Consider the following 23,807-nt stretch of genomic DNA (forward strand, 5'->3'; position numbering starts at 1 on the left):
GTAATCTTCCAACAATCCTCTACACTATCCACAACACCACCAAACCTTGTGTTGTCTGCAAACTTGCCAACCCACCCTTCCACCCCCACATCCAGGTCATTAATAAAAATCACAAAAAGTAGAGGTCCCAGAACCAATCGTTATGGGACACCACTAGTTACAACCCTCCAATCCGAATGTACTCCCTCCACCACGACCCTCTTCTTTCTGCAGGCAAGCCAATTCTGAATCCACCTGGCTAAACTTCTCTGGATCCCATGCCTTCTGACTTTCTGAATAAGCCTAGCATGTGGAACCTTGTCAAATGCTTTACTAAAATCCATGTAGATCACATCCACTGCACTACCCTCATCTATATGCCTGGTCACCTCCTCAAAGAACTCTATCAGGCTTGTTAGACACGATCTGCCCTTCACAAAGCCATGCTGACTGTCCCTGATCAGTCCATGATTCTCTAAATGCCTATAGATTCTATCGCTAAGAATCTTTTACAACAGCTTTCCCACCACAGATGCAAGGCTCCCTGGTTTATAATTACCTAGACTATCCCTATCAACTTTTTTGAACAAGGGGACAACATTCGCCTCCCTCCAATTCTCTGGTACCATTCCCATGGACAACTAGGATATAAAGATCCTAGCTAGCAACCTCTTCCCTCGCCTCGTGGAATAACCTGGGGAATATTCTGTCAGGCCCCGGGGACTTTTCCGCCCTAATGTATTTTAACAACTCCAGCACCTCTTCTGCCTTAATATCAACATGCTCCAGAATATCAACCTCACTCATATTTGCCTCACCGTCATCAAGTCCCCTCTCATTGGTGAATACTGAAGAGAAGTATTCATTGAGGACCTCGCTCACTTCCACATCCTCCAGGCACATCTTCCCACCTTTATCTCTAGTCGGTCCTATCTTCACTCCTGTCAACCTTTTGGTCTTCACATAATTGAAGAATGCCTTGGGGTTTTCCTTTACCCTACTCGCCAAGGCCTTCTCATTGCCCCCTTCTTGCTCTCCTCAGCCCCTTCTTAAGCTCATTTCTTGCTACCCTAAATTCCTCAATAGACTCATCTGATCCTTGCTTTTGAAACTTCACATAAGCTGCCTTCTTCCATCTGACAAGATTCTCCACCTCACTTGTCACCCATGGTTCCTTCACCCTACCATTCTTTATCTTCCTCACCGGGACAGATTTATCCCTAAACATCGACCACATGTCCATAATACATTTCTCTGCAAAAACATCATCGCAATTCACACCCGCAGGTTCTAGCCTTATAGCCTTATTGCCCTTCCCCAATTAAAAATTTTCCTGTCCTCTCTGATTCTATCCTTTTCTATGATAATGCTAAAGGCCAGGGAGCGGTGGTCACTGTCCCCCAGATGCTCACCCAATGAGGGATTTGTGATCTGACCCAGTTCATTACCTAATACTTGATCTAGTGTGGCATTCCCCCAGTCGGCCTGTCAACATACTGTGACAGGAATCCGTCCTGGACGCACTTAACAAATTCTGCCCCATCTGAGCCATTGGAACTAATCAGGTGCCAATCCATATTAGGGAAATTAAAGTCACCCATGATAACAACCCTGTTATTTTTGCACCTTTCCAAATTTGCCTCCCAATCTGCTCTTTAGTATCTCTGCTGCTACCAGGGGGCCTATAGAATACTACCAGTAGAGTAACTGCTCCCTTCCTGTTCCTGACTTCCACCCATACCGACTCAAAAGAGGATCCTGCTACATTACCCACCTTTTCTGTAGCTGTAATAGTATCCCTGACCAGTAATGCCAGTAATCCCCTTCCCCCCCCCCCCCCCCTCTGAAGCACTGAAATCCAGGAATATTGAGAATCCATTCCTGCTTTAGTGCCAGCCAAGTCTCTGTAATGGCCACTACATCATAATTCCATGTATGTATCCAAGCTCTCAGTTCATCACCTTTGTTCCTGATGCTTCTTGCATTGAAGTACACACACTTTAGCCCTTCTACCTTACTACCTTTACACCCTTTATTCTGTTTCTCTTTCCTCAAAGCCTCTTTATATGTTAGATCTGGCTTTACTCCATGCACTATACGCCCTTGATAAAGAAATCACGTCAAGGATCCAGAAAGCAAGCCAGGCACTCGGAAGGCTCCGGGTCAGAGTTCTGCAGCACAAGTACATTCGCCTCTCCACTAAACTGAAGGTTTACAATGCTGTTGTAGTTTCATCACTTCTATATGGCTGTGAAACCTGGACACTGTATCGAAGACATGTCAAACAGCTTGAACAATTCCATAATCGCGCTCTGCGATCAATCTTGCAAATCTGACAGTCCTGGGCTGAGCCAATTCCACAAGCATTAAAGCCAAGATTTTGACGGCTCAGCTCAGATGGACCGGCCACGTGATCTGCATGGATGAGTCCAGAATGCTGCGCCAGTTGTTCTATGGAGAACTGGAGCAGGGCAACCGTGCCCAAGGTTGCCCAAGGAAGAAGTACAAGGACAACCTCAAGTCAAACCTTAAGTGGGCCAAACTTCAGCCCTGCGATCTCGAACACACTGCTGCTGATCGGTCCAAGTGGCGCAGTCTATGCTCCAAGGCAGCAAACAACTTCCAAGCCAACCGGCGCATGCAGCGCCTCAAGGCGAGTCAAGAAAGGCACAGGAAGGCGTCCGCTCCTGCCCCAACAGGCGGTGTTCCTTGCCCCATCTGCAACCGTATCTGCGCTTCGGACTTCAGCCTCAGAAGTCATATGTGTGCCCACAGACATTAACTGCACAGCACATTTGTCTTCCTTGGACTTCGAGAGACTACCACCATACCTGCAGTTCTCGCATGACCTTTATTCTCCTCCACCTCACCATCTGCTCTCTCTGGTTCCCCTCAAATTCCCCCCAGAGCAGCACTAGCAAACCTTCCCACAAGGATGTTAATCCCCCTCCTATTCCCGTTGGAATAGGTCCCACCTTCCCTGGAACAAGGCCCAATTGTCCAGAAACATGAAGCCTTCCTCTTGCACCAACTCCTTAGCCATGCATTTTGCTGCTAAATTATGGGACAATTTACAATGACCAACCTGTCTGTCTTTGGACTTTGGGACGGAACTGGAGCACCCAAAGGAAAGCCATTCAATCACGGTGAGAATATGCAATCTTCTTAAGGGCTGTGGCAGGAATTAAACCCAGGTTGCCTGAACTACAAAGCTTTCTGCTAACCACTGCACTACCATGCCAACCCAAAACTGGCCATTCTAACAATTAGCATTTTGGCTCAGTTTTCCTTTTCTATTAGTGTAAGATGACCTGTTGGGCAGATGCCATAGCTTAGCTCGCTATTAGCGATAGATTTTACAGATGTTGAGATGCTGTACTGTATCTGTTTTAACATGTAGTAGTGCATTTAGCATGTTTCAGCAATTTTTATTTGTCTGCAGATTTGACCTTCCAGGAATCCAGGGATTAAATTTTGTGCTGAGAAATTCATTGGGTGGCGGAGGCGTTGCATCTTTAAGGAGTGATCCGCAGGTACAAAGCGCTTGTGGTGTTTGATTGTGCCACTGACTTTGGCGGAGGAAATATCGTTAGATAATATTTGATGTAAATTGTAGATAGGCGTTGAAAGCTGCCAGTCAAGCCAAGTGTGAAATTCTTATAAATACTTTGCATCAGCTTCTGTAGTTTTTGCATTTGAACAAGTAATTTCATTTGGTTGAGCTAGATTACTCTCTTTCTCACAACATTTATGCAGTTCCAGCTGAACAACTCCCCCAATTTTGTTGATAAGTCCTTATTGAAATTGTTGAATTGCAAGGTGAGCCATTTTAGTTGAATTGTTTACTTCAATATTTCCGTAAAGGAGGGCCACCAACTTGATAGCACCGCGGTAACGGCTGGGCTGGCAAGCCATCCTCCCTAGGTGAATAGAGCAATTTTCCTGCCAAAATCATCGCGACTGGAGCTGGTTTAAAATCTCGTCGAAAGGCTCTTCCTTCACGGGCTCTTTCTGGCACTGCACTAGCCAGATATTCCTTTTGAATACAAACGGTTTTGTTTAAATAAAATCCCAAACTGCTGAGTTTTCCCACAAAACTGAAAAGTATTGTTTTACAGGGTAAGGCATATGGACAGATGTTGCTGGACTTCCAACTGACAAACGTACCTGATCTGAAGACACTTGTGGAAGAATAATTTGAGGTGGAAATGCCATCCCGCGAGCACAGCTCAGACATTCTCCATCTCGCTATTCTTCACAGGGATAGACAAATGCCAGATTAATTTCTTCTGCATAGTAAAGGAATTAAAAATTTAATTGCTATGAAACTGCACAGGTAGGAAATATTAAAAAAACAGAAAATGCTGGAACCACTCAGCAGGTCAGGCAACGGCTGAGAAAAGGCAAACAAATTAATGATTACGTCAAAGACCCTTTTCCCTTGGTAGTAAAAATGATGCTCAACTCTGAGGTCAGGAAAGGTGCTTTAACATACACGTCTTCTTAGCTAAATGGTGTTAATGGACAATTATGAATGCATGTTTCAGCACTAAATAAATTCCATAACTTAACACAATGTCTCCGTTGTAATTTTTGAAAATCAAATGTGCATTTATGGTTAACATCTGCCACCGCGATCTTTAATGCTATACATATGTTACAATTTGTTAGCTGTACTTCAACAGGGTAAGAGTGCTGTGCCCTGTGTACTTCCTGTGCCTGACCTTTTCAAGTGCACACGAGAGAATCTGCAGATGCTGGAAATCCAAACATCACACACACAATGCCAGAGCAAGTCAATGGGCCAGTCAGCAGCTATGGAAAAAGAGGTCCCGAAGAATGGTTTGGGCCCAAAATGATGACTATTTGCTCTTTTGCAGTTGACTGGCCTGCTGAGTACCTCCAGCACTGTGTGTGTCAATTGCAGTACATGTGGGAGATTGCTCATTTATGTTAAGCTTTAGCTGCAACCTGTCAGAATTAAACGCCCTGACACCACGGCGTTGTGAAAACAACTGATGTGCCTTCCTCTATTCGGTATAAGAACTCCAGCTGGACATGGGCAGTGAAGCATTTGTTATGTTCCTGGGCAAGATCATGCAACAGTCAATGAGTCATTTTATGATGACAATGTGATTTGAATGGGATTCTGCCCATACACTTGATGTTAATTGTACCAAAAGTGTAAACATATTCATTATTAGTAATAACAAAAGCATGGTTCTGGTGTATCAACTTTCACAGATTCATGGGCCATAAGACAGCATGAAAACACATCCCTCGGCCTATCCACTCTAAAATAAACACAGAAAATGCTTAGGAACACTCGGCAGATTCTGCTAAACGTTTTGAGGCTCTTAACATATCTGCATTTTCCACCTATCTGTACTGATCCACTTTCTAACACTCGGTTGGTAACCATTGCGCTTGAAGTGTTCGGCTAATTATTTCAATGTGAGAGTTTCCACTTCCATCTTCCCCTCAGCAGCCCAGATTCCAAGATGGAAAAAAAGTCTTCCCCTTACATCCCCTCTAGTCATGGACTTCCTTTTACTTGCAAAACAAAAAAGGACTTAATTTCCTTTCGGAAGAAAATTGAATTTCCAATGAAGTAGTAGCATGATATCAGTGTAAACTCGAGTTAAATTCTGTTTGTCACCGTTATATTGATTGTATCCCGACATCATCAGAGGTGATAACCGGAAAACAGACTTTATGATCTACACCCGTAATTTACAGAAAATTAATCCTATAACAATAAAGTGAATTGATTAAACTAAACCTAATTCTGCCAAATCCTCTTTTTTTGTTATTCTCTTTACTCTTTCTAAAGTAAATACTTTGCAAACCTTTCATTTGTGACATGATGATAGAGGTTTTCATGAACATGGTATTTATTTCAGACTAAAAGGAACTGATCCTCCAGACTGATTCTATTTCCATTAGATTCACCTTGTAACTGTATCTTGCCAGGAACATCATGCTCCTCAACCCCCGGTAAGCACCTTCACGGGTTTATTTAACTTTAAATGCTCGGATTATTTGGTCCATTCTTGGTCGACCACAGGAGCTGTAAACAGCAGGGACAATAAACAAAAGCTTTTGGAACGCATCCTTTACTAACTTAACTAGCAAGAGTCTATACCTTGGGTATACCAATCCTGCTGCAGTTTTAGGAGTATGATTTGAACATTAAATGGCAGTACATCGATGCCATCTTGAAGAACACTCACCAGCAGCTCGACGTAGGAGTTTGAGGAGATTTGATATGCAGCCAAAGATTTATAAACCCTTCCCATCTTAGAGGATATCTTCAGGAGGCGCGTCCTCAATAAGGTGGCATCAACCATTAAGGACGCTCAGCAAACAGGGCATATCCTCTTCTCGTTACTCAAAACAGGGAGGAGATACAGGAGCCTGAAGTCCTACACTCAACGATTTAGGAACAGCTTCTTACGCTCCACTATTGGATTTCTGAAAGATCCATAGACCATGTGTACTATATTGTCATTCCTTTTTTTTTGCAATGTAGATTTGTATGTTTTTGCACTGTACTCCTGTCCAAAAACAACAAATCTCATGACGTCTGTCAGTGATAATAAAGCTGATCTTGATTCTAATTTTGAAATTTAGAGGCAAGGCAGCAGACCTCTTTTATGAGGGGTGATTGGTAAGTTCGTAGCCTAAGGTAGGAGTCAATTTTAGAAAACCTAGCACATTTATTTTCCAACATAGTCCCCTCCTACATTTACAAACTTAGTCCAGCGGTCATGGAGCATATGGATCCCTTCTTAGTAGAAGACGGTATCTTAGACCTCCAGAAAGTGGTCCACAGCAGGGGAGATTGATAAGTTTGCGGCCTAAGGTAGAAGGAGATGAGTTATTAACTTCAAACTTCCTGCACAATTAAACAGTTGAACTGCACATGCATGTAACAAGAGCTGTATAACAGCCATATTACTGTGGCAGATGAAACAAAGAAATAGAAGCAGCTGTAGGCCTCATAAACTTACCTGGTGCTTTTATCGCCTCAAGTCAATGTGCACCACAACCTCACATCCCTGGATTTAGAAATATTTCCCATCACAACCTTCCATGTACTTAATGACAGAATCCCAAAGGTTCAGAACCTTGCAGCAGTAAGAAGTTCTGACAACGTTTTCAAACATTGCAGTTGTAGGAAGATATCTGCGAACTTAGACCCTTGCTTCCTGCATATTTTTATTTTACTTTTTTTTAAAAGGGGATATATTTATTAGGCTTCATTGTTACAGTGTAATTGTTGAATTTCGTCTTCTCTGGTTCCGTTTAACGTGCTAAAGAGTACACAGTAAAATCCATAGATGGTGCAATTCATTCATAGGTCCAAAAATGCAGCCCTGTGTCTCATGGACAATAAACACTGGACATGCCAGTGACACGCTGATCCTGCAGAGGAGTAATTTTTAAAAATTTAATTTATGTAAACATAGCACTTACAAATGAATTTTCTTTCAGATTAAAAATACGAGTTACCTGTTTGGGAAATAACTTCCAAATGAAAGGCGAAACCGTTTAGAACATTTCCACAAGTGCTGAATGGTGTTAGGTCGATGGTTCATTTTAAATCTGTGGTCAAATATTTATTAATCGTGTGCCGGCATGAAAGCGCATCGCCGATCATTATAGAGATAGCGCGGGAGTTTTTTTCTATTTCATTACCCTTACAGTTAGAATTGCTAAAACTTTTGAACGTTATCCATGCTAATGGACCTAAATTCAGCAAAAATATGGCAAAGATAATTAGACGCTTTTGAAAGTACTCGCAGTAGAAATAGTGAAGAAAACATTAAAATGTAAAGCCATGCTTGCAAACGTGTGTTTCGATATTTCGAATTATGTTCGCTATATTAAAATCGATATTCGTCAAGATATCGATTCAAATTATAAATAATCACAAAACATTGGGGGCTTTCTCAGGTCCAAAAAGTGTTATAATTAACATAGTATGTTAACATTGATGTAGGGATGTACAAGGAGAAATGCTGAACACTGTGCTGAGAAACTGAGCTTCGTGGTCCTGCCACGTTTATTATTCCATAACAATATGCACATCCACTTGCTTGGACTCTCAAGCGTAACAATCTACAATTTGAAGAGCTCTTGGGCGCAGGGTTTAAATGGCAATTGGCATATGCTTCTATCAGCAATGATAAAAGGCGACCTCTGAAATGTTTCGTTTCCTGAATGGTTGCCTAATACGCTGGGTGTTTATATGTTCAGAGTTCAGTTTCCATATCTAATTATCTAATGCTTCATAAATCGTCAGAGAGGTTTTCCAACCTGTTATAAATTCACGATAAGAAGACTTTGCCACTGGGTCATTTTGCTTCATAAATGTTTCATCATCACTTGTACGTTGAAAGAAAAACTTAATTCAGCGGGATATTCCCCCCGTGGAGAACTGCGCTTGGTCCTTTACTCCCACTCCCCGATCACAATGGTTTACATCTTTTTGGTGGAGAAAATACATCTCTAATTGTTTCTGCCATTGGCATCGTGTTTCCTTACTTATCGCAAAGGTGCCACGATGGGTTTTAGTAGTGGTACATTGGAACTTAATTTGATAAGTGATTGATTTGTTAAGGCGGAATCATGAAGATTATTTGTGAACTTTCCCCGTTGTGGAATGTTAAGTTTCATTCTTAAAGTGAAAACTTACAAGCAAGTCTAGGGGGTGGCCTGTTTTATTTGGAAAAAAATAACTCAATTAGAATTTCAAATAAAGAGTAAAAACTCATTTCAAGACGACCTGCATCACTTCCACCCTCTTTAATGACGGAGTGGACAAAGTGAAACTTATTAACAAGGCCCCGTCAGTCTTCACTGTGTTTTACACACTAATAACAATCCTGGTGAGATAAAGAACGTGTAACCGAGCCTATGCAAACGTTGTATTGAATTGCCAGTTCAAATGAATCCTCACATTGGAATGCAGATTAGTGGAGAAGATTATAGCTCAAAACTGTATATTGCCTTTGTCAACTCCCATTACCTAATCCCGAATACCTTGCCGACGTTTGTTAACACCCAAAGTGAAGGCTCGGACAACGGGAAAGACGGTGGGAATGAGCCACCGAAGCTTTTCGAAAGAACACAATAGTGAATAACACAAATTCTTGGCAGTGTGTATTCTGCAAAGCTCCAGCTACCACTGCGAGCGATGAGAAAAGAACGGAGCTATCATTTTTTTTCTTTCTATGTAAGATTAATGCCATAGCATCCATCATTACACTAAACAGTAGAAATCTGGAGACCCAGGGCCGTAGTGGGTCACAAGTCAATTAGCCGCTATGCCGAAGAATGTTGGTTACAAGCTGTGAGTCATTGTCAAATTAAATGTGTCCTTTTCTTTGTGGACCTTGTTTAAGAATTTGCATGATGGATTACGAAGGCCGAACACAAAGTCTCTCTCTCTCTCTCTCTCTCTCTCTCTCTCTCTCTCTCTCTCTCTCTCTCTCTCTCTCTCTCTCTCTCTCTCCCTCCCTCCCTCTCCCTCTCCCTCTCCCTCTCCCTCTCCCTCTCCCTCTCCCTCTCCCTCTCCCTCTCCCTCTCCTCTCTCCTCTCTCCTCTCTCCTCTCTCCTCTCTTTCTCCCCCTCTTTTTCTCCTCGCCGTGTATCTTGTAGTTGTCAAAACTGAGGAATTGGAATTTGTGATTTGTTCGACTACAATTAACAATCTTTAAACGCAGGGAATGGCTGTTTCTCCCCTGGCTGAATGGATCACAAAAACCTAATCACAAACAAGAGAAAATTGTAGATGCTGGAAATCCGAGCAACACACACCAAAATGCTGGAGGAACTCAGCAGGCCAGGCAGCATCTATAGAAAAGAGTTAACGGTCACGGTTCGGGCTGAGACCCTTCATCAGGATTGGGAAAAAATGAGAAGTTAGAGAGAAAAGTGGGGGAGGGGGAGGAAGAAGTACAAAGTGGTACATGGAAGGGAGGGAAGAGGAGCATCAGAGGGAGGTGAGAGAGGGAAACGGGAATGGTGAAAGTGGGGGTGGCAGTTTGGGAAATCGGTCCCTGGCCTGCTGATTCCTCCAGCATCTTATGTGATTCCCATTCCCACTTCCCTCTCCTACCTCATCTCCCTCTCCCTTCTCTTTCTTATACCCTCTCGTATCAGATTCCCCTTTCTCCAGCCCTTTATGTCATTAACCTATCAGCTTCCCAGCCCTTTACTCCCCCCCCCCCACGGTTTTACCTATCACCCTTCACCTCCTCATTGTTTTTTTCTCCAGTGCTGCGGAAGGGTTTCGCCCCGAATTGTCGACCGTACTTTTTCCCCACAGATGCTGCCTGGCCTGCTGAGTTCCTCCAGCATTTTGTGGTTGTAAAGATCTAATTATATGCATTTAATTAGTTACTTGAGTCAATGGCAAATATTTCTAATCATCCTGGGTGACAAAATCGGAATGGGTCGTAGTAATGTCGCGATATATTTATTGCGCAAAGTGATATATACCTGGCTCCAACGGGTGTATTGTCGTTTACACGGAAGATACTAACAAACAAGATCATTTCGTGTGTTAATGCTTAACTTTTGCATAACACATGCATAACTTTCATGGTTAAACAAAGTTCATCCAATTATTTCTTATTCCTTAAACTAATCCTATCCCCAGCAGCCTGAAGAAACGGAAGCGGCCGTCTGATCAATCTTTTTTTAAAATTTAAGAATCGTGAAGTTTTAACCTGAAAACGTAAACGGGAAGCTTTGCTTCCTGAGAGGACATCTCACACGCTAACTAAAAGTGGGTCGGTATATCATGAATTGTGTTTTTGTTCGAAATTATCCCTCTTTAATCAAGTGTTGCGGAAGTGAAGCAAGCAAAGTGATATAGTCCACGCCGCCCCTTATTCGGTGGGCAGCAGAGTAGGACACACGATTAAATGACTTGTAAAATTGTATTATAATTAATTTATGTCAATTAAATTGCTTGTACGCGACGTTAAAACAAAAAGTAATCGTGAGGTACTTGCAAGAATAATTTGTAAAATCGGCTAATAATGTTGCAAGTGATCGTAAAATGTGCAGGCCTCCCCCGCTGCTGATTTAGCAGTGAGCATTAAGGTCGATTTCAGTGTGATTTTATCTCGCCAGTACTCTCATCACAAGGTACGTTGTTGATACTCGGTAAGAAGCTACGCGATCCTATAAATGAGGAACTGATGGATTACCGACTTCTTCATCCCAACCAAGAACATCTTGGCTTTGGAAGTTTTTAAAAGCTACAAAGGGCAGCAGATAAGTGATCACTTAACATCAAAGTACAAAATAAAACGAGATTCGAGTGGTAATAAGGCACCGCTGAACAACATCATCTGTAAACATAGAATTGACAATGTCACCAGGCAGGTCTGACCTGTCTTTTGATTCATCTCGCACTCTTAAGTTATATGCAATTACCTTCCATTCCGTATTTTCGTTAAAAAGCACTGCTTGTTTCTCATCGTTCTCTGCTCTTTAAATGAAGTTTAAACTATTGCCATTGTCGAATGATTTGCGCGCCATGAACATGAGCTTATTCTAACCGCTCGGGGCTGAGTTGTTAGGCCAAAATTGCGTTCCTGACTTCAACAACTGAGAATATCAGTCTTCTTTATATGCTGGCATCTTAGACTGAAAATCGAAAAATGAGGCCGAAGAGGTCATCAGTGTGGAGATTGACAGGATATCCAATAACTTATGTCCACTCTGACACTTACTTGGGTGTTTCGTATCGTGTGGGTTTGTTCTGAAGATGAAAGTCTTCTGTTCATATAGATACTATGTGCCGGTCATGTAGTTGTCGGGTCTGGGTGACTGGGGTTGGGTCAGCGTCCGCACGTCCGGCCCTGGGATGAACGCATGCTTATGACCTGTTGGGGCTAATTCATAGTCTGGATCTGGATGATCTTGGCGACGGAGGCTGTTTTGGATTTTGGGAGTTTCGACAGTTCGTCGAACGCACGCCCGGGGAAATTTTGCCTCCACCAATGGCGACGCCGAGGTTCTATCGCTGGCCAATCAGGGTTTGAGGTTAGTGCGGGACTCCCAGCAATATGAAGAGACGTCCCGCCACTGCTGGTTGGTCTTACGGTCGGCTAGCAAGGGAGCCGAGTGATTGCCAGTTCGAGCTATCATCGCTAAGAGAATGAGTTCTGAGTCAGACAGGAACTGTGAGACGTTCTCGTTTAAAAGAGGGGATCTATTGGAAGTTCCCAGGACTCTGTTTACTCACTATGGTATCTATCTGGGAGATGGACAAGTTGCTCATCTGATGCCCGACATCCTGCCAGTGTTCACCGAAGATGAGAAAATGATCCGCGACGTGGTTACAAACCAGCGGCTCATCCTGGGCGTCATCTCCAGGAACGCCAGCATCAGAGTGGACACAGTGGAAGACTTTGCGTATGGAGCCTGCATTCTTGTCAACCAGATGGACAGACTAATGTACAAGAAACCGGCACTTCCCAATGAAGAGGTTGCAAGAAGAGCAGAGAAGCTGGTTGGAAGCACAGACTACAGCCTGTTGTGGAATAACTGTGAACATTTTGTTACTCACTGTAGATATGGTACTGCAGTGAGTATCCAGACGGACAAGGTAAAGTTCGCACAGAAACTTCAAGCTGTGTCCGTAACGCTCACTTGTTTTAATTCTTTTAGTACTAAAGTCATTTGATTATAAAACTTTAATAATAGCAAAGATCAAGGTTACGATCAAGGTTTTCTATTGCAGTTGATTTTCTCCCGAGGTAACACGATTTCAAGTATGCCCACGTTGTTTTTCATAAATACTATTCATGTTGTCAAATGTTTAGTTGGAGTTTAAAGCAGCGTGCCCTTTTAAAATGGCTTCTGAATATTTCTCCTGTCTTTATATCGGCTGCCTCCCACTTTGAAACAGTAATGAAGTCAACGGAGACTTCAGTATTGACTCAGTTGGAGACTGTAGATAGACAGAGTATATCTCGAAAACGTATTTTGTCTATAGTCCAAGGCATAACTTCTCTGAATAATGAATTCTAGTATATAGGCGTCAACGCTCTACGAAAATCGACGGTTGTAGAAAACTACGCAATCCGGAGTGTATACTTGAATCAGTCCTTTTTTTTCAGTCCTTACTAAATCCAGATCCGATTCCCAAATGAGGAAGAGATTAATTTTTTTAAAAATCTTGCCTAGGTTTTTGGTTATCTAGCTAAATCCACCCCCTCCCAATCCCCGCTTTCTGAACATGATCTTGCGATTTCCGTTCATACTTAGAAAAAGACTCAAAGCTTATTCGGCATCTGATCCAGTTGATTAATACTGTTTTCCGTGGCATTTCCGAAGGGCAGGTTGTCGCTCCCAAACATTGCACACATTTGCCGAATCACTGGCTCTGAGTACAATACATTCCGAGGGTCTCTCTCACTAATACAGCTATTACTGCAAACCTACTTAACGCAAGTAGATTCCACGCTGAGCTCTGTCACTAGTTCTGTCTAACAGATTTCAGTATCGACAGTTCTGTTGGTTTTCTATTTATTCCTTGCAATGCATCCGGTTATCTTTGAATTTAATGACCTTTATCGCCGGACTTCCGATTTTTATTTTAATCTTTGAAGTGCATTCAATTATTTATTTCATTTAACTTTTGTTTCTGTTTTGTCTTTGGGGTTTACTGGATTTACTAGATTTGGGGTTTTCTATTTTGAGTACCATCTCTTCTGACACAATTACTGTTTCACAAGGGTCAAATCACTGGGCAGTTCTTCTCACCCCGCTTCATTTTTCTTCCACACTTCCAAAGAGGTGCGAGTTGCTTCGTAATCGGCTTCTGTAAATTGCCTCTAGTACAGGGATGGTGAAATATTAGAGTGCTGATGGGAATGCGCGGAATATAGGTTTGGTTTACATATTATTGTATGAGGTACAATGAAACAAAGTACCATTTATGCCATTCATTCAGATCATGCCATTAAACAGGACATTGAGGTAACACATAAAGAAAGAACGCAGAATAAAGTGTTACAGAGAAAGTGCAGTGCAGTCAGATAATAAGATGTAGGGTCATAACGAGGTAGCGTAGGAGGTCAAGAATCCATTTCTACTAGTCTTGTAACTTTCCTTGAGCCTGGCTTTTGAATCTTCTGTCGGATGGAGTAGCAAGAACACCGAAGCACCGAGAGATGTAGGCAGCATCCATGCCTTGCTCATTCTGTGCTGTGCTGTGTCCCCAACTCGCTATACTTTCTTGCAGTCACTGGCAGAGCAGTAGGGAGACCAAGCCCTGGTGCAAGCAGATAGGATATTTTATTTGGTACATCCATAGAAATTGGTGGGGGTCAAATTTCTTCAGCTTCCTGAGCATGCTCTTTTGGCCAAGGTATCTACATAGTTGGACCAAGACAAGCTCTTTGTGATGTTCAATCATAGGGTTTTGAAGTTTTCAACTTTTTTTATGTTAAAGGAGCATTCCCACCCCGTCACTTGTAAAAATTCCATCACCTTCTCTCAATTCTTCCACCTCTGCCACATCTGCTCTCAGAATAAGGTTTCTCATTCTAGAATTACTGACATGTCCTGCTTCTTCAAAGAAAGGGGCTTCCCATCCTGCACCATCAATGCTACCCTCACCCGCATCTCTTCTATTTCACACACATCTGGCTCACCCCATCCTCCCGCCATCACACCAGGGATAGGATTCCTCTTCTCACCTACCACCCCACCTGCCTCTGTGTCCAGCACGTAATTCTCTGTAACTACTGCCATTTCTAACTGGATCACTCCAATATGACTCCCTTAGCCACTTGCCTTCCACATAGACCTTCCTCCTGGTACTTATCCTTGCAAGCAGAACAAGTGTCACACAGGGGGCATTGGGAATGGACCCAAATGCAGGACACAGACGCTGAAGTACCAGGAACAGGACGGGACAGGTCACAGACTAGGCTAGGGAAGCAGAACCAGGATGAGGGACTGGGAACAAGGAGCCTGGGCGTGAACTCTGAGCCCAAAACTGGACAAGGACCTAGATCTTGGGTCTTGACTCGGGCTCGGACCCCAAACCAGGTGAAGACGTGACGAGGCCTGGGTTCTTGGAGCTCGAGGCCAGAGGCTGGGGGTCTTGGAGCTCGAGGCCAGAGGCTTGGGGTCTTGGAGCTAGAATAACTCGGAGGCTGGAGCTTGGAGGCAGACTAGGAACTGTACATCAACATAGAGCTGGGGCTTCTCCTTCGACAAGCCAGGACTAATCTTTAACAAGACGCTAACATTAGACTGGACAGTACATAGACATAGAGCCGGGACTTATCCTTCGACAAGCCGGGACTCAACTTTCACTCCACACCAAAGTGGGGCAGGTCCATCCATCGGGCAACGGCAGAACGGCCTGACTTACCCGACGGAGGCAAAGACAAGACAAAATGGGTTCCTCCCGCAGGGCAATGGCAGAACAGCCAGACCTACCCCATGGAGCGAGGACAAGAAGAGACAAACACCAAAGAACGACAGACAGTTCCATCTCTGCGGCAGGGTTGTTCCAAGTCGCAGTTACAGCCAGCATCCTTAGCTGGATTTGGAAACAATCGGATCCCTACCTAGCTCAGAGTGGCTGACGGCCACCCAGCTGTCCTGGGGAACGGCCGAATCCATACCGCAATGACAGGTCCGACTACTGACAGCAAGGCTCTAAGAAGCAATGGTTCTCCATCCCAGCCTAAAGATGGCAAGTGGCCGTTCTAGCCTTCCACCAGGCATTTGCTCCCAGGGAATCTTGACAAGACGACCCCCCAACCACACTCAGTCCCAGGGCCACTTATATTCACAGCCAACAAGTGGAGCATCCGGTGCTTATGGTTAAGTCTAACTGAAACAAAGGGCAGCAGGAGGACCCAGAGTCCGCGGACCGGACCGTGAACCGGAATGCGGACTTTGGACCGGACCATGACAACAAGTGCTACATCTCCTCCCTCACTACCATTCAGTACCCCAAACAATGTTTCCAGGTGAGGCAATACTTCACCAGTGATTCTATTGGGGTCACCTACTGTATCTGGTGCTCTTGGTGTGGCTTTCTGTATAGCAGTGAGACCCGACCTAGATTAGGAGACCACAAAAAGCAGGATCTCCTGGTGGCTATCCATTTCAAGCCTACTTCCCAATCCCATTCCGACATGTCAGTCCATGACCTCCTTTACTGTCACAATGAGGTGATATTCGGGTTGGAGGAGGAGCAACACCTTGTATTCTGTCTGGGTAGCCTCCACACTAATAGCATGAACATTGTTTTCTTGAACTTCCAGTAATTGCCTCTCCCCCTTCGGCATTCCTCATTCCCATTTCCCTCTCTCACCTTATCTGCTTACCTATCCATCATCTCTCTCTGGTTCTCCTCGTCCTTCCCTTACTTTCATGGTCTTCTGTCTTCTCCTAACAGATTCTGCCTTCTCCAGCACTTAATCTCTTACCAATCAACTTCCCAGGTTTTTAAAGGTAACACGAGTGAATCTGCGGATGCTTTGAAGATATGTAAAGCATGGGAAGTATCACGGACATAGGTGGGAAGGGATTGAACAAGGGGAGATAAAACAGTGTCAAGATAGGCAGAAATGAGTTCAGTGGGGCATGAGCATGCAGAGACAATGGGTCTGCCTGGACAGACAGCTCGCTGGGCCTCCCGCTTACTGAGTTCGAATACTCTGAGGTTCACCTCGGACTCCGCACTGAATGTCAACCATACCACTGAAAATCCTTTTAAGTGTCTCTGGAAAACGTGTTCCCGGGAGACCATTTCGCCGAACACCGGTGCTCAGTCCTCCAGCAGTGGCGGGATCTCCCTGTGGCTACACACTTCAATTCCACAGACCATTCCGATATGTCTGTCCATGGCCTCCTCTACCGTCAAGATGAGGCCACACGCGGGTCGATGGAGCAATACTTTATCTCTCGCCTAGGTAGCCTCCTTCCTGCCGGCATGAACATCCAACTCACAGACCTCCGTTGATACCCTGCTCACCCCCCCCCCACCTTACCCCATCCCTATCTATAATTTTAGTCTGGTTCTCTTTCTCTCTCCTCCCCCCCCCTCACTATAATCTCCCCCCAGCCCTACCTTTTTTTCTTTTATTTCCCATAATTCTCTGCCTCCCCCCAGCCCATTTCCCTCCAGCCTATCACTTCCCAGATCTCTACTTCATCCCTCCCCCCACTTCTTATCCCCCCCTCGACCATCCCATGTTACTTCACTCCTAATGAAGGGTTTCACCCGAAACATCGTTCCTACCTCCTCCCATAGTTGCTGTCTGGCCTGCCGAGTTCTGCTAGCATTTTGTGTTTTTATTCCCAGGTTTTTACTTCACCCTCTCCTTCTCTCCCGGTTTCACCTTTCACATATCACCTTGTACTACTTACTCCCCTGCCCCCACATTCTTCTGCCTCCTCGTCCTTTCTAGTCCAGATGAAGGTCTTGACCCAAAACATCGACTGTTTACTCTTTTTCATAGATGCTGCCTGACCTGCTGAGTTCTAGCCTCATTCTGTGTGTGTTGCTTCACTTGGAAGTGACAGAGACAAGAGAGCTTGAGTTGAGTTATTAGAATCAGAATCAGGTTTAATATCACTGGCAGACATAGTGAAATTTGTTAACGTTACAGCAGCAGTACAATATAATTCAAGATAAATATTGCAAAAAAAGAATTTCTGTAAGTATATATGTATAATAAATAGTTAAATTACAGTATATAATGCAAAACAGAAATAAAAAAAGTAGTGAGGTAGTGTTCACGGGTTCAATGTCCATTTAGAAATTGGATGACAGAAGGGAAGAAGCTGTTCCAGAATTGCTGAGTGTGTGCCTTCAGGCTTCTGTACCTCCTTCCTGATGGTCACAAGGAGAAGAGGGCATTATAGTCTCCAACAAGGAGACATTGAAAAGTTTGGGATGTTTTTTCTTGAATAGTTTCAAGGTAAAGTACAGCACAGAAACAGGTCTTTTAGGCCATCTAGTCTGTGCTCAACCATTTAAACTGCCATCAACCTGCCCTCCATATCCCTATCATCCATGTAGCTGTCTAAACTTCTCTTAAATGTTAAAATCGAGCTTGCATGCACGACTTGTGCAGGCAGCTTGTTCCACAGTCTCACCACCCTGACTGAAGAAGCTCCCCCTTACATTCCCCATAAACTTTTCACCTTTCATCCTTAACCCATGACCTCTGGTTGAAGTCCCACCCAAACTCAGAGGAAAACGGCAGCTTGCAATTATTATATCTATATCCCTCATAATATTGGAGGCTGCATGGTCTTGTTGGTGAGAATGTTCTTCCCCCAGACCTTAAAAATACAACTTTACCATCAGGGATAAGCAATTGGAAATGGTTTATTATTGTCAAACAGGGACTCCTCTTTCTCCCTTATTAGGGAGAGAGAGAGCCTGTGGTATGTCAAATACCAGGTGAACGAATACTCTGGGGTATTGCAAGCCTGTGTCTTTATCAATGCTTTACTGCACGCTTGAGTGCTCAGTGGGGAAGGGGGTGCCGATGCTTTTTTTGCTGGTAGGGTAGGTGGGTATCGTTGCTTTGCCACTGCTTTCATGTGGGGGGGAGCTGTCAGGGGACTTTGGGGTTCTAACATTCATTCTTTGGGGTATTCTTTGGCTTCTGTGGATGTTTGCGAAGAAAAAGCATTTCAGGGTGTATATTGTATACACTTCTCTGACATTAATGGAATGGGCTGCCAGCAACGGTGGTGGAGGCGGATACGATAGGGTCTTTTAATAGACTTTTGGATAGGAACACGGAGCTTAGTAAAATAGAATGCTATCGGTAAGCCTAGTAATTTCTGAGGTAGGGACATGTTCGGCACAACTTTGTGGACCGAAGGGCCTGTATTGTGCTGTAGGTTTTCTATGTTTCTATTAAATGTACCTTTGAAACCTTTGAAATGTACTGAGATAGAGTGAAAAGCTTTATTTTCCATCCATAGAGATGTAATATTGAATCAGGTTCACAGGTCTGCAGATGAGACAGGAAATGTGTTGACTTTGAATAGGCATATTAATATTTTATTTACAAACAGTAAAAATTCAACAAAACATCCATATTCCCCAAATTACAGACACTACAAAGCCGAATATTCAGCAAACATACTTAAAAGTTCACAGAGTATACCTTCTCAGTCATCATGTGCCTAAAACAAAGGAAGAAGGAAACAAGTTGCCAAGATATTTGGAACTGGACACCAGGCAGCTGTCCAATGGGAAAAGCAGCTGCAGTTTCTAAATTAACCAATCACAATGGAAGCAACTTGTAACAATCAGAATAAGACTCACCCCACAAAGGACCACAGACCATTTTGAATTTTAAGCACTTTGAGATACCACATACAGGAAGCAATAACAAAATTTCAAATATAGAGAAAGAGCGGTAATATAGGCTGTAAGATGCAAAGGCCATAACATGGTAGACTTCACCAATAACATATAACAGCAGAAAGGAAGCTGTCTTTGAGCCTGATGAGCGTTCAGGCTTTTGTATCTTCTGCCTGATGGAAGTGGGGAGAAGAGAAAAAGTACACGGTCACTGGCAGGATCCTTACCATCACTGATGGACCAAGGGATTTTGGGGAACAGGTACATGGCTCCCGAAAAGTGGCCACACAGGTTGATAGGCTGGTGAAATTCAAAGTACATCTATGATCAAAGTGTGTACACAACATACAGCCCTGAAGTTTGATCCTCACAGGCAGCCACAAACCAAAGAATCCCAAAAGAACCCATGAATAAATAGACAACTGCCAAACAACCAACATGTAGAAAGAAACTAATATTGCAAGCAATAAAAGGAAGCAAATAAAAAGATACAATGTATGGTAGATTTATTATCAAAGTATGTGTGCAGTATGCAAGCCCGAGGTTCATCTTCCCCACAGACAGCCGAAACACAAAAAACATCAACCCCCATGTGCGCAAAAACAAATTACACAAACGGCACCAAGAAAGAACAAATAAAAACACAGAAAATAAAACACAAAATGAAAACAGCCCACATTCCGTTCAGCTCAGTGTTCATTCATACAACCCACAAACAGTAGACGCATAACTTCAGGACGAACTTCTGACAACATCCGGGTGGTGGGGCAGAGAGAGAGAGAGAAACATTCGTACACAGGGATCTTCCTCCAGTAGCAGTGAGTGAGAGAGAGAGAGAGAGAGAGAGAGAGACCGTCACTGACAGATACCTTCTCTGGAGCAGTGAGAGAGAGAGAGAGAGAGAGAGACACCATCACTGACAGATACCTTCTCTGGAGCAGTGAGAGAGAGAGAGAGAGAGAGAGAGACACCATCATTGACAGACACATTCTCTAGAGCAGTGAGTGTGTGAGAGAGAGAGAGAGAGAGAGAGAGACCGTCACTGACAGATACCTTCTCTGGAGCAGTGAGAGAGAGAGAGAGAGAGAGAGAGAGAGACACCATCATTGACAGACACATTCTCTAGAGCAGTGAGTGTGTGAGAGAGAGAGAGAGAGAGACCGTGACTGACAGATTCCTTCTCTAGAGCAGTGAGTGTGTGTGAGAGAGAGAGAGAGCGAGAGAGACACCGTCACTGACAAATACCTTCTCTAGAGCAGTGAGTGAGAGAGAGAAAGAGAGATGACACCGTCACTGACAAATACCTTCTCAGGAGCAGTGAGTGAGAGAGAGAGAGAGAGAGAGAGACACTGTGACTGACAGATACCTTCCCTAGAGCAGTGAGAGAGAGTGAGAGAGGGAGAGAGAGAGACACCCTCACTGACTAATAACTTCACTAGAGCAGTGAGAGAGACAGAGACACCCTCACTGACAGATACCTTCTCTAGAGCAGTGTGTGAGAGAGAGAGAGAGACTCCGTCACTGAGAGATACCTTCACTAGTGCAGTGAGTGAGAGAGAGAGAGAGAGAGAGAGAGAGAGAGAGAGAGAGAGAGAGAGAGAGAGAGATTGTCACTGACAGATACCTTCTCTGGAGCAGTGAGTGAGAGAGAGAGAGACACCGTCACTGACAAATACATTCTCTGGAGCAGGGAGACAGAGAGAGAGAGAGAGACCATCACTGACAAATACCTTCTCTAGAGCAGTGAGTGAGAGAGAGAGAGAGAGACACCGTCACTGACCGATAACTTCTCTGGAGCAGTGAGTGAGATAGAGACACCCTCACTGACAGATACCTTCTCTAGTGCAGTGTGAGAACGAGAGACACACCGTGACTGAGAGATACCTTCTCTAGAGCAGTGAGTGAGAGAGTGAGAGAGAGAGACTCCGTCACTGAAAGATACCTTCACTAGTGCAGTGAGTGAGAGAGAGAGAGAGAGAGAGAGAGACTGTCACTGAGAGATACCTTCACTAGTGCAGTGAGTGAGAGAGAGAGAGAGAGAGAGAGAGAGAGAGAGAGAGACACTGTCACTGACAAATACGTTCTCTGGAGCAGTGAGAGAGAGAGAGAGAGACTCCGTCACTGACAGACACATTCTCTAGAGCAGTGAGTGAGAGAGAGAGAGAGAGAGAGAGAGAGAGATTGTCACTGACAGATAACTTCTCTGGAGCAGTGAGTGAGAGACAGAAAGAGAGCTGACACCGTCACTGACAAATACCTACTCTGGAGCAGTGAGTGAGTGAGAGAAAGAGAGATGAGACCATCACTGACAGATACCTTATCAGGAGCAGTGACAGAGAGAGAGAGAGAGAGAGAGAGATACCGTCACTGACAAATACCTTCTCTAGAGTAGTGAGTGAGAGAGAGAAAGCTAGATGACACAGTCATGACAGATAGCTTCTCTGGAGCAGTGAGAGAGAGAGACACCGTCACTGACCGATACCTTCTCTGGAGCAGTGAGTGAGATAGAGACACCCTCACTGACAGGTACCTTCTCTAGTGCAGTGTGAGAACGAGACACACCATCACTGAGAGATACCTTCTCTAGAGCAGTGAGTGAGAGAGTGAGAGAGATAGAGAGAGAGACACTGTCACTGACAGATACCTTTCCTAGAGCAGTGAGAGAGAGTGAACGAGAGGGAGAGAGAGACACCGTCTCTGCAGGATACCTTCTTTGGAGCAGTGAGTGAGAGAGAGACACCGTCACTGACAGATACCTTCTCTGGAGAAGTGACTGATAGAGAGAAAGAGAAAGAGAGACACCGTGACTGACAGATACCATCTGTAGAGCAGTGAGTGAGAGAGACAAAGAGAGATGACACCATCACTGACAAATACCTTCAATGGAGCAGTGAGAGAGACAAAGAGAGAGACACCCTCACTGACTAATAACTTCACTAGAGCAGTGAGAGAGACAGAGACACCCTCACTGACAGATACCTTCTCTAGAGCAGTGTGTGAGAGAGAGAGAGAGACTCCGTCACTGAGAGATACCTTCTCTAGAGCAGTGAGTGAGAGAGAGAGAGAGAGAGAGAGAGACCGTCACTGACAAATACATTCTCTGGAGCAGGGAGTGAGAGAGACAAAGAGAGAAGACACCATCACTGACAGATACCTTCTCTGGAGCAGTGAGAGAGAGAGAGAGAGAGAGAGACTCCGTCACTGACAGATACCTTCACTAGTGCAGTGAGTGAGAGAGAGAGAGAGAGAGAGAGAGAGAGAGAGACCGTCACTGACAAATACATTCTCTGGAGCAGGGAGTGAGAGAGACAAAGAGAGAAGACACCATCACTGACAGATACCTTCTCTGGAGCAGTGAGAGAGAGAGAGAGAGAGAGAGACACCGTCACTGACCGATAACTTCTCTGGAGCAGTGAGTGAGATAGAGACACCCTCACTGACAGATACCTTCTGTAGTGCAGTGTGAGAACGAGAGACACACCGTGACTGAGAGATACCTTCTCTGGAGCAGTGAGTGAGAGACAAAAAGAGAGCTGACACCGTCACTGACAAATACCTTCTCTGGAGCAGTGAGTGAGTGAGAGAAAGAGAGATGTGACCATCACTGACAGATACCTTCTCTGGAGCAGTGAGAGAGAGAGAGAGAGAGAGAGAGAGAGTGAGAGACACCGTCACTTACAGATACCTTCTCTAGAGCAGTGAGTGAGAGAGAGAGAGAGAGAGAGTGAGAGAGAGACACTGTCACTGACAGATTCCTTCTCCAGAGCAGTCAGTTAGAGAGAGAGAGAGAGAGACCGTCACTGACAAATACCTTCTCTGGAGCAGTGAGAGAGAGAGAGAGAGAGACTCCGTCACTGACAGACACATTCTCTAGAGCAGTGAGAGAGAGAGAGAGAGAGAGAGAGAGAGAGACACCGTCACTGCAGGATACCTTCTTTGGAGCAGTGAGTGAGAGAGAGACATCGTCACTGACAAATACCTTCTCTAGAGCAGTGAGTGAGAGAGAGAGAGAGAGAGAGAAGGAGAGAGAGACACCGTCACTGCAGGATACCTTCTTTGGAGCAGTGAGTGAGAGAGAGACACCGTCACTGACAAATACCTTCTCTGGAGCAGTGAGTGAGAGAGAGAAAAAGAGAGAGAGAGACACCGTGACTGACAGATACATTCTCTAGAGCAGTGAGAGAGAGAGAGATACCGTCACAGACAAATACCTTCTCTAGAGTAGTGAGTGAGAGAGAGAAAGCGAGATGACACCATCACTGACAGATAACTTCTCTGGAGCAGTGAGAGAGAGGGAGAGACACCGTCACTGACCGATACCATCTCTGGAGCAGTGAGTGAGATAGAGACACCCTCACTGACAGATACCTTCTCTAGTGCAGTGTGAGAACGAGAGACACACCGTCACTGAGAGATACCTTCTCCAGAGCAGTGAGTGAGAGAG

At 44.4% G+C, this 23,807-nt stretch overlaps 2 protein-coding genes across 3 annotated transcripts in view; both read left to right on the forward strand.

Annotated features, from left to right (window-relative positions):
* The window catches only part of LOC132391519 (uncharacterized), a 237,636-nt gene extending 233,081 nt beyond the window's left edge, over nucleotides 1-4,555 (forward strand). For both annotated transcript variants that reach the window (XM_059964806.1, XM_059964807.1), the window contains 2 exons: nucleotides 3,422-3,512; nucleotides 4,098-4,555. In XM_059964806.1, coding sequence (XP_059820789.1) covers nucleotides 3,422-3,512; nucleotides 4,098-4,175 — 169 coding nt within the window. In that variant the 3' untranslated portion in view covers nucleotides 4,176-4,555. The remainder of the gene's footprint in view (nucleotides 1-3,421; nucleotides 3,513-4,097) is intronic.
* A 7,605-nt stretch (nucleotides 4,556-12,160) lies between these two features.
* Nucleotides 12,161-23,807, forward strand: part of LOC132390795 (lecithin retinol acyltransferase-like) — a 185,479-nt gene continuing 173,832 nt past the window's right edge. Inside the window, exon 1 of the mRNA XM_059963343.1 lies at nucleotides 12,161-12,610. Within this exon, the coding sequence (XP_059819326.1) occupies nucleotides 12,161-12,610 (450 nt within the window). The remainder of the gene's footprint in view (nucleotides 12,611-23,807) is intronic.

This window comes from Hypanus sabinus, chromosome 3, assembly GCF_030144855.1.
Source record: "Hypanus sabinus isolate sHypSab1 chromosome 3, sHypSab1.hap1, whole genome shotgun sequence".
In the NCBI taxonomy this organism is placed as follows: Eukaryota; Metazoa; Chordata; class Chondrichthyes; order Myliobatiformes; family Dasyatidae; genus Hypanus; species Hypanus sabinus.